Source organism: Pygocentrus nattereri, chromosome 25 (genome assembly GCF_015220715.1).
Source record: "Pygocentrus nattereri isolate fPygNat1 chromosome 25, fPygNat1.pri, whole genome shotgun sequence".
NCBI classification, from domain to species: Eukaryota; Metazoa; Chordata; class Actinopteri; order Characiformes; family Serrasalmidae; genus Pygocentrus; species Pygocentrus nattereri.
In genome coordinates this window covers 1,795,310-1,809,443 of record NC_051235.1, presented here as the reverse complement: position 1 = coordinate 1,809,443, position 14,134 = coordinate 1,795,310, and the positions used below count along the sequence as shown (strand labels likewise).

At 42.0% G+C, this 14,134-nt stretch overlaps 1 protein-coding gene across 1 annotated transcript; it reads right to left on the bottom strand.

The window, feature by feature from the left end:
- Positions 1–328: 328 nt before the first annotated feature.
- Positions 329–13,337, bottom strand: LOC119262473 (calcium homeostasis modulator protein 2-like). The gene is made up of 3 exons (XM_037534726.1): positions 12,949–13,337; positions 8,873–8,965; positions 329–421 (listed from the first exon to the last, which is right to left on the bottom strand). The coding sequence occupies exons 1-3, from the start codon at positions 13,333–13,335 to the stop codon at positions 386–388; spliced, it is 516 nt and encodes a 171-aa protein (XP_037390623.1). The 5' UTR covers positions 13,336–13,337; the 3' UTR covers positions 329–385.
- Between the last annotated feature and the right edge of the window lie 797 nt (positions 13,338–14,134).

Genomic DNA, 14,134 nt, shown 5'->3' with positions numbered 1-14,134 from the left:
GCCTAATGAGAAACTGTAGAACAGACTCGGTTTATATCACACAAACTAAACACTAAAAGCTGAGATTCTGACAATTCCATACAAAATTTAGCATAAAACTAGTAACAGCAGTCAAAGCATTAATAGTGTCAGGAACAGATTTGATTCATCAACCAAATTGTGAATGTTCAGAAAAGGAAAGGAAACATTTTCTTTGTCCTTGTTTTTCATTAAATAAAGACAGTCCTATGCACATAATAACAGTATTGCTTGTATTTAATTGTATATTAGTAAAGTATACTAGTAACCTTGTCTATGTGCACTAAAAGCATATTTAATCAATTACTTAATACAACTTAGAAATTGTGACATGCAAATTAAAAAATCCTTTTTTGTCCCTCCAAATTCAGGCAGGCCTTGGTCGCGAAACATTTTGTAGCTCCTGAAAATAAAGAATAAGACAAGAATCACACAGGAGGTAGAGATGCTAAATGCCAAAAAATCACATTTAGATGTCAGAGTTTTAAAAAGCCTAACAGAAAGCATTTGATTAATTTAAAAATGATAATAGAAGATACAGTGAGAGACTATGCCCAGGATGCAACATGGGTCGAGGCCTCAGACTCATAGAAGCCAAATAACCAGATTGGCTCAAACAGAAAGTCACACAAAATCATCTCTAAAGAGGTTCAGTTACTAAAAAGGTCCAGCCACTAAAGAGGTCCAGTCTCTGAAAAGGTCCAGTCTCTGAAGGGGTTCAGTCACCAAAGAGGTCCAGTCTCTGAAGAGGGTCAGTGACTAAAAAGGTCAAGCCACTAAAGAGGTCCAGTCTATAAAGAGCTCCAGTCTCTGAAGAGGTCCAGTCTCTGAAGAGGTTCAGTCTCTATAGAGGCTCATTCTCAAAAGAACGTCAGTTGCTAATGAGGTTTAGTCCCTAAAAATATTCAAGCTTTAAAGAGGTTCAGTCACTAAAGGGGTTCAGTCAATGAAGAGGTTAATTTATTGAAGGTGTTCAGCATCTAAAAAGGTTAAAATTTTTAAACAGGTTCAGTCCATAAAGAGGCTCAGTCACTAACGAGGTTCAGTCACTAAAAAGATTCAGTTTATAAAAAGGTCCAGCCACTAAATCTGTTCAGGCACTAAAGAGGTCCAGTCTCTGAAGAGGTTCAGTCTCTAAAGAAGTTCAGTCTCTAAAGAGGTTCAGTCTCTAAAGTGACTCAGTCTCTAAAGAGGTTCAGTCTCTAAAGTGGCTCAGTCTCTAAAGAGGTGCAGTGCCTAAAGAGGTTCAGTCTCTGAAGAAGCTCAGTCATTAAAGAAGCTCAGTTACTAAAGAGGTTCAGTCTCTTTTAGCAGCTTTATCATCTTCTGAAAGCTGGATAACTGGAACTGTTAAACCTGAAGCAGCGTGTTGTTGGGTACCAGCATTAGCTCATTGTCTCTAGGGAGCTTTCGTTACTCTAAACAGTAACTATTTACATATTGAGGCTATTTAAAGGAAAATAAAGAACGCAAATAATCTATGGATTGCACAGCGTTCACACAATGATGGAAAAGAGGACTGAGACAAACATTCTTCATGCTACGAAAATTACATTTTGAAACAATTCTATCATAAATAAAGAAAATTCAAGAAAACGCAACACATCTTCATCTGTAGCTTGGCGGCAATCTATGCAACCCACAGCACAACCTGCAAACTTCAATAGAAAAATAAAGCTGAAAAAAATCCAATACTTCTTCAAAACCAATGAATGAGATTACTGCACAAAAGAGTGAACAAACAAAAGCTGCCCTTACAAAAAAGTTCATTCAAATGTGCTAGTATACTTATTTTAATCTGAAAAATAGGTGAATAAGCTTTCAGTTTAGTTTTTATGTACTTATCAGAGCTATATTATTACATTAAATTCAATTATACCTAAGTACACTTGACTTATATTGACAAGCATACAGAAAAGTTTAAGGATATTTGGCCTATGCTTGTACTTGCACTTGTACATATGACTTTATGTACTTGGATATAACTGTGGCCTGTACATGTAATGACACTATTCAGTGTTGTTGGAAGAAAACCTCGTATCCACTAAACGATAACTTTACAGGAGAAGGAAAAAACAAAGTTTGCTTGTAAGTCAACAGAACCAGACTTTTTTTCCCAAGCCATTTTGGACTGTTTCTTTTGGTCCATTCATCATGAATTTAAACACAGCATGTAAAGGAACAGCCGTTTTCAAATTATGCCAAAAACTGAAAAACAACAGCTTACTCTAGCTGCTTGACAGTCTTGGGTCTTCTTTGGGTCCTCCTTGCTGAATTTTTTGTTTCATGATGCACCAAATGTTTTCTACTGGTGAAAGTCCTGGACAGCAGGCAGGTCAGTTCAGCACCCGGACTCTTCTTCTGTGAAGCCATGCTGTTGTGATGGATGCAGTATGTGGGTTACTGTCTTGCTCAAATATGCAAGGCCTGGATGGGAGCAGATGTTGTTCTAAAATCTCTGTATACTGTTCAGCATTTACAGAGCCTTTCCAGACCTGTAAGCTGCCCACGCCATAGGTGCACTAATGCAGCCCCAGACCATCAGAGATCCAGGCTTTCGAACTGTGGGCTGATAACAAGCTGGATGGTCTCTCTCCTCTTGAGTCCCCAGGACACGGTGTCCATAGTTTCCAAAAAGAATTTCAAATTTAGATTCATCTGATCACAGAACAATTTTGCCTCAGTCCATTTTAAATGAGCTTTGGTCCAGAGAAGACAGCTGCGTTTCTGGATTGTGTTGACATAAAGCTTCTTCTTTGCACGATACAGCTTTAACTTGCATTTGAGGATTGCACGGCGAACTGTGCTCACAGTCAATGATTTGTGGAGGTGTTCCTGAGCCCATGCAGTGATTTCTAGTACAGAATCATACCCGTTTTCAAGTGTGGGCTGAGGGTCTGAAGATCACGAGCATCCAGTAGGGACCATCCAATATTGATTCTCTGAATCTTCTAATGACTTGATGTACTGTAGATGGTGGGCTATTCAAAGCCTTCACAATTTTATGCTGAGGAATATTTTTCTGAAATTGCTCCACAATTTTTAGATGCAGTTTTTTGCAGATTGGTGAACCTCTGCCCATCTTTGCTTCTGAGAGACTCTGCCTCTCTAAAATGCCCTTTTTATACTCAGTCATGTGAGTTAGCTGAAAATCGCTCCTCCAGCTTTTTTTATTTAGTATCATTTACTTTTTCAGCCTTCTGTTGCCCCTGTCCCAACATTTTTGAGATGTGTTGCAGCCATCACGTTCGAACCGAATTAATGTTTTTCATGAAATGGTAAAATGTCTCACTCTTAACAGCTGATATGTGTTCTGTATTCTGTTGTGAATAAAATATGCATCTATGGATTTGAAAATCATTGCATTCTGTTTTTATTTACATGCATTTTCATTTTACACAGCGTCCCATCTTTTTTGGAACTGGGGTGTTGTAAACTTACAATTATACTACTAGTACTCTGATGTTAGTGGACTTATTACATAAAGGATACTTATTGCATGAGTACACCTTTATTCGTAGGACTGGTGAAAAGACGGCCTCTTACCTGGGACAATCCTACGATGTGTTGACGCAACTGTTTTTCCTCGGTTTCATCTGAACTGCTGCTTTTACACCACTTTACAAGAGGATCGTCTTTATCTGAGACATAATTTCCTTGCTTGAACGTCAACCCACAGGCAACGTACTGGCCGTCCAGAAGCAACATGATAACCCAAGTGACTGGTGGGATCAGGCAAGGAAGGAAAGTCTTCACGCAACACTTTCTGCACGAGCAGCAGCTGCAGTGTTTACACGGCCTCACAAGAAACAGCGTTATGATGAACGCAAGCAGAGCAGGAGTGATGAACATGAAGACCGCAAGCAGCTGGTTCAGCACAGGCTCACACGGGCACGGGAACTCGGTCTCCATCACCTTTTCAATCCCTATCATCAAGACGCTGAATGGAATCGAAGACGAAAGAGAAGATTTTTGTATTCCTTCTATGATTCTGAGCACAGGTTCCTGCGCTGAAGCCATGCTGTGGGTTGAATACCTGATGTATGCGGTTTACAGATGTGTGTGTTCAGGTCTGTGTTTACTTACAAATAGATGGAAAACATGTGAATCCACTCCTATCGTTAACACAGTGACAACCAGACAGAGAGCTGTAGACTATAGGATCAGGATGCCCCAGGCAAGAATTGCTGTGGAAGCCAAACCTAACAGAACCTGACGAACTTGTCTTAGTATTTGTTTACTCAAATATGAGATAAAAGGCACATGAAGGACTAAGGAAAATGAGAATATCATGTCTGGAAACAACCTGGAGGCAGTAATAGTGATATAAAAAGAATCATTCATTGTATTTCCAAAAGTATTCGGTCGTCTGGCTTCACACGGTTATGAACTTGAGCAACATCCCATTCTTAATCCATAGGGTTTAATATGATGTCGGCCCACCCTTTGCAGCTATAAGAGCTTCAGCTCTTCTGGGAATGCTTTCCACAAGGGTTAGGAGTGTTTATGGGAATTTCTGACCGTTCTTCCAGAAACACATTTGTGGTGTCAGACACTGATGTTGGACGAGAAGGCCTGGCTCACAGTCTCCACTCTAATTCATCCCAAAGGTGTTCTATGGGGTTGAGGTCAGGACTCTGTGCAGGCCAGTCAAGTTCTTCCACACCAAACTGGCTCATCCACGTCTTTATGGACCTGCTTTGTGCACTGGTGGGCAGTCATATTGGAACAGGAAGGGACCGTCCCCAAACTGTTCCCACAAAGTTGGGAGCGTGAAATTGTCCAAAATCTCTTGGTGCTGAAGCTTTAAGAGTTCCTTTCACTGTAACTAAGGGGCCGAGCCCAACTCCTGAAAACAACCCCACACCATGATCCCCCCTCCACCAAACTTTACACTCGGCACAATGCAGTCAGACAAGTACCGTCTCCTGGCAACCGCCAAACCCAGACTCGTCCATCGGATTTCCAGATGGAGAAGCGTGATTGGTCACTCCAGAGAACTCGTCTCCACTGCTCTAGAGTCCAGTGGCGGCGCTTTACTCCACTGCATTCCACGCTTTGCATTGCGCTTGGTGATGTAAGGCTTGGATGCAGCTGCTCGGCCATGGAAACCCATTCCATGAAGCTCTCTACGCTGTTCTTGAGCTGATCTGAAGGCCACATGAAGTTTGGAGGTCTGTAGTGATTGACTCTGCAGAAAGTCGGTGACCTCTGCGCACTATGCCCCTCAGCATCCGCTGACCGCTCTGTCATTTTACTTGGCCGACCACTTCGTGGCTGAGCTGCTGTCGTTCCCAATCGCTTCCACTTTGTTATAATCCCACTGACAGTGGACTGTGGAATATTTAGTAGTGAGGAAATTTCACGACTGGACTTGCTGCACAGGTGGCGTCCGATCACGGTACCACGCTGGAATTCACTGAGCTCCTGAGAGCGACCCATTCTTTCACTAATGTCTGTAGAAGCAGTCTGCAGGCCTAGGGGCTCGGCTTTATACACCTGTGGCCATGGAAGTGACTGGAACACCTGAACTCAATGATTTGGATGGGTGAGTGAGGACTTTTTCAGAATATAGTGGATTTGTTACCATCACCCTGAGCTTTTGAGGAGAAGGTTAGATTTATTTCAAGACGTCTTCATACAGAGATGTCCACACATCACCAGTTTGGTTCAATCTCCCACAGACAGTGGGAGCAAACTAAAATTATAGTGAGAGGTTTCAGCCTCAACTGGCCCGGTCTATTTTGTCTAAGGGTCAAGGTTATGTTCCCATGATAGAGAGGCATAGGGGAAGTACAGGACATTCTAAGATGACCTTACAGTATGACTCTTCTGATCAGACAGAATAAGCCAATGGGATTTATATAAGTAACCACAATCCAACAGCAACAATAAATACAAACTCAATTCTTTGAGGTTATATAGCTCAAATAAAGCTGCATTGGAGTCTCTGGACAGTAGATATGAAAGCAAGGTGAGGAAGAAGTACAATATCAGTGTAGGAACCCCAGAGTTCATATGGGGGTTCACAGGGATGAAGCTCATTGCAGATCAAGACAGACGTGTGAGAGGTCTGTGACAGTTGACTCTCCATTAAATTCACTAGAACACAATAAATCAGGCTTTTTCCATCACACACAATTGGCTGTACCGTGGTCAAGCAGGGCCAGAGTGCAGAAGGAACCATCAGCATCTGTCAATTAACCCTCAATTTGGCTTCACTGTTGAAGCATTTTACTGAAACACGAATTCAGGAATTTAAATGACATCTGCAATGTTCAGTTTTTCTGTTATATTGGTTTAATAATATGAAGATCAAATGATAGGCAGCATTTTAAACATTTAATATCCAATTAATTGTAATTGTCTGATGGTAATTTAACAAGATGTACCTTCCAGAAGAATTCTGCCCAAATCAAGCACCTGATCCAGCTAATTAAGTGATGTGGATCAGGTGTGTTCAGTCTGGACTGGATCTCCTGGAGCAGGTATGGTGACCACTGCACTACACTCTTAAAATCAGGGCTCTTCAAGGGTTCTTTAGTGGCTCTATATAGAACTATGAACACTCAAAGAAACATTTTCATGCTTATATGATTCTTTGCAGGGTGAGATCTTTCTTAAGAGTGTAGACAAATCAGAACACTGTAGGAAAGGCGATGCATCACAGGAGTAAACACGTTGCTGTCCCAGCTTTTTGTTGCAGGCAAAAAAAAAAACAAAACAATGAAAGTCCAGCCAATGGTCATGTTTACAGTTTTCAGTTAAATGAAAACAATAAGAACTTAAGTATATTGAACTTAAACGTGCTGGCTTCCCCAGTGCTGCATTTTTAGGGCAACATGTTACTTCAATGTTTAGTTATGTGAACTTTATTTGTCTTACAGCTTGGATGCCTGAAAATGAAGTACGCTACAGGAGGGTCAGTAGGTGGCGCTTGAGTCTGCAAGCTTTTGGACTCTTCTGGTCAGAGAAGGACGACGGTGTGGCATCAGTGAAAGGTAAATACGAGAGACTTTCTGTCAAGACAGAATCCTACAGTGCAACATGGCCACCAGCTCAGGAAACTGCAACACCCAGAGACGAACAGCATGACCCTGATCAACTAAACGTCTTACTGTGTCGACTACTGATGACCTGAGCCAGTCAAAACACTTGCTTAAAAGCCCTCCCCTAATCCCTCCCCTAATCCCACCAATAATCCCACCACTAATCCATCATTGGCTGCCCTCTCTGAGCATGCTTGCAGTCATATCACCCTAAAATCTGTGAAAGGGTTCCTGAGTAGCCTTCACTCGTTTATCCTCTATTTAAAGACTCTTTGGTCGGCGTTTGGAGCTGCTCCTCTCATCTTCTCGGGCCTTCGGACAGCCTGTAAGGCTACGTTCACATTTCCAGGCTGAAGTGGCACAAATCAGATTTTTTGTCCTAAAATGTGACTCATATCTGCTGTTTTCAAATCCGACCTGAGCCACTTTCATATGTGTTCCAACATCGGATACGTTTCCGATTGGTGGCCGTGAGACATTAATGTGATGCTCAGATCGGAATGTGTGCTTTCCAGCGTTACCATGGCAACAGCGCTGAACAGAAGCTAAAGCCTGTAAACGGCGGAAAAGCAGCTCGTCTCACCTTTTGGTAACACTTTACTGTAGGGTGCTATTCATAAGGCTACATGACAGCTACATAAGCTTGTCATGACAACTGACATAACCCTGCATAAATGTTTAGAAGCGTTTATTCCAACAGACATCATCCGCTATAAAGGTTACGTTTGCCAATTTTGATCAGAGTCAGACGCCTGTTGGAATAAACATTTATAAACAGTTATTTAGGGTTATGTCAGTTCTCATGACAAGCTTATGTAGTTGTCATGTAGACTTATGAATAGCTCCCTACTGTAAAGTGTTGCCCCCCTTTTCCTCCTCCGTGTGGCTCTAATAATGAAGCTGAGAGCTGATCAGAGTTAATGATCTTCTCAGCGAAGCTCGTTAGTTTGTGCTGATGATGCAGTGATTCAGTCACGTGATGTTGCTGAGCAGGAGGAGCTCATGAGGGTCAGTTCAGGAGCCGGTTCATCAATTAGGGATCAAGAGGATGCAAGAGTGCTCACTGCCCCCTAGTGTGTGTGTTCACTAGTGTGTATGTGGTGTTTCACTGCACGGATGGATTAAATGTGGGGGTCTAATTCCACAGTGTGGAAATCACAGTTGGCTGATGGTTCTAAATTCTAAAGTTGGTACAGTAGATAAGAGTCAAAGTGAAACTGGAGTGATTAACTGGGGAAAACAGGAAGCAGGTTTTGCTGGAAAACCACAGGTGAAACATGACAACCACAAAAAGGGGATATTAACAGGACTTCAAAGGAAGCATGAGACCGAATGATAACGTACTGTCACGATTGGCCCCTCCCAGTCTGGTCCGTGTGCGTTTTGTTTTGGTTTAAGCCCTGCCCCTTGTTTGGTAACTCCTCCCCTGATTGTTTTCACCTGACCCTCATTGTTCCGTGTATTTAAGCCCTGTGTTTGCCTCTTGTGTTTGCCGGTCTTTGTTTGATGTCTGTTTATTGTTTGAAGCTCTGTGTTGTTTGCTGTGTTTATACTGGTTTATGTCGTGTCTGCCCCCTGATCTATCTGTGTTGGCTCTATGACCCTGGACTGTTTTGACTACGACCCTGGATTTGCCCCTAATAAATCTCGCTTATCTCAGCGTATGCGTCCCCCTCCTCGCTCCGCATTACACGTACAGTGTTCACACAGTGATGAGGACTCCGTGACAAACATTTCACGCTATGAAAATGACACTTTGGCATAATTCTATTAAAAAGAAAGGAAATAAAATTCAGAGCACATACCACATCTTCCTCTGCAGCTTCACAGCAGTCCAAGCCACCCACAGCACACAAGGTTATGACGCAGATCACAGACAGCACCAAAAAACCTGCAATCTTAAATAAAAATAAAGTTCAAATCAAAACCAATACGTTTACAAGACCAGTGAATAAGATTATTACACAAAAGAGTGAACAAACAGAAAGCTGCTGCAACGTTGTGGAATGAAGGAGGCGGACGCATCTGTGGAGATAAGCAAGTTTTATTTCGGGCAAATCCAGGGTCGTGGTCATGACAGTCCAGGTTCAAAAAGCCAACACGTAGAGATGGAAAGAAACACTGAATTAAACAACACCAACAAACAACCAGAACATCTAACATCAAACATATGCAACATTGACCAGCGAAAACAAAGGGCAAACACAGGGCTTAAATACATGAAGGTAAACAAGGGACAGGTGGAGACAATCAGGGGTGGAGTCATGAAACAAGAGGGCAGGACTGAAAACCAAAACAAAAGCACATGGACAGGACAGAGAAGTAAACACAACAGGAGCACATGGAGGAGTGGGAGGAGCCAAGCGTGACAGCTGCCTTTACAAACAAAAGGAAGTTAATGAGTAATAATAAAAGTTGCTGCTAGTATTATTATTTTAAATAAAAAATAAATGAGTAGTTTTAGGTTTATGAATGATTCCTTCGATCAAATTCATTTTCTGAGTTGAATAAAACTAGTTAAATTGTTACCACATGAAGTATTTTTTAAGTACATCTGACAAACCACTCTTTACAGAGCAGCTGTACTTATTTGGCCTATACTTCTACTTATATATACACTTTTAATTACCTATACATACATTTGTATGTGCATGTAATTATACATCTAGGAACCCACAGTATACACTGTAAAAAGTGGCTTGTCGGATGTACCTTAAAAAAATAACTAATGTGGCAACAAGTTAATTAACTACTTTCATTCAACCTAAATAAATACGGCGTATTCTTAAGTTGAATAAAACTATTTCATTTACTTTGTTACCACATGAAGGATTTTTAGGTACATCTGATGAGCCACTTTTCACAGTATAACTAGGACCTAAAGGTTCCCTTACAGTGTAGTTCACAGCATAGTTTTAGTAGAATACAAAACTCACATGTAATCTAGTCATGTACTAAAAGTTTGTTACTATTAATTAAGAGTAGATTCTTTGTACTAAAATGTAGGACAACTTACTCCCAAGAAGTAGTGAAATAGTACCCTTATGACAAAAAGTATACTTGGGAAGTATACTCGATATGATATGACAGCAGTTTACAGATGTGTGTGTTCAGGTCTGTGTTTACTTACAAATAGATGGAAAACATGTGAATCCACTCCTATCGTTAACACAGTGACAACCAGACAGAGAGCTGTAGACTATAGGATCAGGATGCCCCAGGCAAGAATTGCTGTGGAAGCCAAACCTAACAGAACCTGACGAACTTGTCTTAGTATTTGTTTACTCAAATATGAGATAAAAGGCACATGAAGGACTAAGGAAAATGAGAATATCATGTCTTATAACAACCTGGAGGCAGTAACAGTGATATAAAAAGAATCATTCATTGTATTTCCAAAAGTATTCGGTCGTCTGGCTTCACACGGTTATGAACTTGAGTGACGTCCCATTCTTAATCCATAGGGTTTAATATGATGTCGGCCCACCCTTTGCAGCTATAACAGCTTCAGCTCTTCTGGGAAGGCTTTCCACAAGGGTTAGGAGTGTTTATGGGAATTTTTGACCGTTCTTCCAGAAGCACATTTGTGAGGTCAGACACTGATGTTGGACGAGAAGGCCTGGCTCACAGTCTCCACTCTAATTCATCCCAAAGGTGTTCTATGGGGTTGAGGTCAGGACTCCGTGCAGGCCAGTCAAGTTCTTCCACACCAAACTGGCTCATCCACGTCTTTATGGACCTGCTTTTTGCACTGGTGGGCAGTCATATTGGAACAGGAAGGGGCCGTCCCCAAACTGTTCCCACAAAGTTGGGAGCGTGAAATTGTCCAAAATCTCTTGGTGCTGAAGCTTTAAGAGTTCCTTTCACTGGAACTAAGGGGCCGAGCTCAACTCCTGAAACACAACCCCACACCATGATCCCCCCTCCACCAAACTTTACACTCGGCTCAATGCAGTCAGACAAGTACCGTCTCCTGGCAACCGCCAAACCCAGACTCGTCCATCGGATTTCCAGACGGAGAAGCGTGATTGGTCACTCCAGAGAACTCGTCTCCACTGCTCTAGAGTCCAGTGGCGGCGCTTTACTCCACTGCATTCCACGCTTTGCACTGCGCTTGGTGATGTAAGGCTTGGATGCAGCTGCTCGGCCATGGAAACCCATTCCATGAAGCTCCCAAGTGAGTGAATACTTTTGGGAATATAGTGTTAACATCACAAGCACAGGCTTAAAAAGGTCTGGCTTGATGTTTAGGTCTCAAATATCTCAACATCAACATTATAGTGAGGAAGAAGTGATGATAGTAGATAATTCATTTAAATCCTCAGACGATGCTTCCTTCACCAAGTTTTGACAGAGTTCTCTTTGAATTCTCTTTCATTTAACAGATTCATCCACTTAGGGAAGGGGGCCAAAGCACAACCACTGTTATACACCACTTCTGGTCTCACTACTCCCGCAGCTGCTGTCACGTCATTTTCTACCATTTTTTCAGAATTTTCCAGAGGCGAGAAGCTCCTCCCTTTCCGTTTCATATTGGATTGTGGGACAATAGTGTCCCTCATTACTATACTTAACACTCGACTGGTTCTAAGTATGCATTGTGGATTTTTGAGTATACTCACCTTTGACACTTGTGAGTATACGATGTACGACATAGTATTAGTAATATGACTATGATAATACTGTAAAACCTCTCCTGGATGGCTCGCCAATTGTTGACTTGTGGAGTCGTTATAGAAGTTGTAGAGAACTACACAGATTTGTGCACTTTGGAGGAGAAGGTTAGATTTATTTCAAGACGTCTTCATACAGAGACGTCTTGCATTGGAGTCTCTGGACAGTAGATATGATAACAAGGTGAGGAAGAAGTACAATATCAGTGTAGGAACTCCAGAGTTCATATGGGGGTTCACAGGGATGAAGCTCATTGCAGATCAAGACAGACGTGTGAGAGGTCTGTGACAGTTGACTCTCCATTAAAGTCACTGGAACACAATATATCAGGCTTTTTCCATCACAATAGGAGTTCCTATATAGTATTTGAGTTCCTGCTGCCTTTCTATCATCTGGAACCAGTCTGCCCATTCTCCTCTGACCTCTCACATCAACAAGGCATTTTCGTCCACACAACTGACCGCTCACTGGATGTTTCCTCTTTTTCTGACCGTTCTCTGTAAACCCTAGAGATGGTTGTGTGTGAAAATCCCAGCAGATCAGCAGTTTCTGAAATACTCAGACCAGCCCGTCTGGCACCAACAACCACGCCACGTTCAAAGCCCCTTAAATCCCCTTTCTTCCCCGTTCTGATGCTCGGTCTGCACTTCAGCAGGTCGTCTTGACCACCTCTACACGCCTAAATGCAGTGAGCTGCAGCCGTGTGATTGGCTGATTAGCTGTTTATGTTAACAAGCAACTGAACCTAATAAAGTGGCCGGTGAGTGTATGTACTAAAATGGGAAATATACTCGATATGATACGATACACTTTTTTGTCAGATTTCTCTGAAATTTTTCTTGCATCATAGCAGCTCCGTGGGAGAATAAGGGGTAGAGGGAGGGAAAGATGGAAAACAACCAAACACATATTACAATAAACCACAACACACTTTACACCAGTACCCGATTCCACCGTACACTCTTCAACCCCATCTGTGAGTTACTACCTGTGCACTTAGCAGTTCACTCACTTGATCAAGTATCACAGTTGACTGAGGGATTAAGGAATCCCTAAACCTGCCAAGTCTTAACTTCGGTAATCTAAAATGTCTATTTGAAGGGAAAATATTATAAATATTATATTTTATGGCACTTGAGCTTTACTTAGGTTAACTGAATAAAATGACACCTTTATTCGTAGGACTGGTGAAAAGACGGCCTCTTACCTGGGACAATCCTACGATGTGTTGACGCAACTGTTTTTCCTCGGTTTCATCTGAACTGCTGCTTTTACACCACTTTACAAGAGGATCGTCTTTATCTGAGACATAATTTCCTTGCTTGAACGTCAACCCACAGGCAACGTACTGGCCGTCCAGAAGCAACATGATAACCCAAGTGACTGGTGGGATCAGGCAAGGAAGGAAAGTCTTCACGCAACACTTTCTGCACGAGCAGCAGCTGCAGTGTTTACACGGCCTCACAAGAAACATCGTTATGATGAACGCAAGCAGAGCAGGAGTGATGAACATGAAGACCACAAGCAGCTGGTTCAGCACAGGCTCACACGGGCACGGGAACTCGGTCTCCATCACCTTTTCAATCCCTATCATCAAGACGCTGAATGGAATCGAAAACAGGAGAGAAAATTTTTGTATTCCTTTTATGATTCTGAGCACAGGTTCCTGCACTGAAGCCATGCTGTGGGTTGAATACCTGATGTATGCAGTTTATAGATGCGTGTTTGAGTTTATGTTTACATGCAAATGGATGCAAAACATGTGAAGCCACTGCTATTGTTAAGACTGTGACAACAAGACAGGCCTTCAAACAACTGCATAGAGGGCGGTTGATCATAGGATCAGGATGCCTTAGGCAGCATTTCACTGTGGAAGCCAAATAAAGCTGAACCTGACCAATGTTTGATTTAAAAAGTCAGAGAAGCTTTTTATGCCACATCACGCATCTTTACATATTAACATCACAAGCAGAGGCTCAAACAGAAGGTCTGGCTTGAAGGTTAAGCCTCAAATGATCTCAAAATCAACATTATACTGAAGAAGATGTGGTGACGATAGTAGACAATTCACTCACATCCTCAGAAGACGCTCCTTCACCAAGTTTTGGCCGTGGTCTCTTTGAATTCTCTTTCAATTGTCAGATTCTTCCGCTCAGTTAAGGGGTAGAAGCAGAAGCAATGCTACAGCGTTCTGCTAGCAGTCACATACTTCCACCAGAGAGCTCTCCAAATCCCCAAAACTGACTTAGTGTTGCTTTAATGTACAACCTGCTGATATTTGCTGAGAACTGCACTTTTAGTCTATTGTTAATGCAAGTAACGAGTAATGAGTAATAAACGAATAGTTTATTATAATATAACAATAATAATTGGACCAGCAGCTGTTTTTGTGC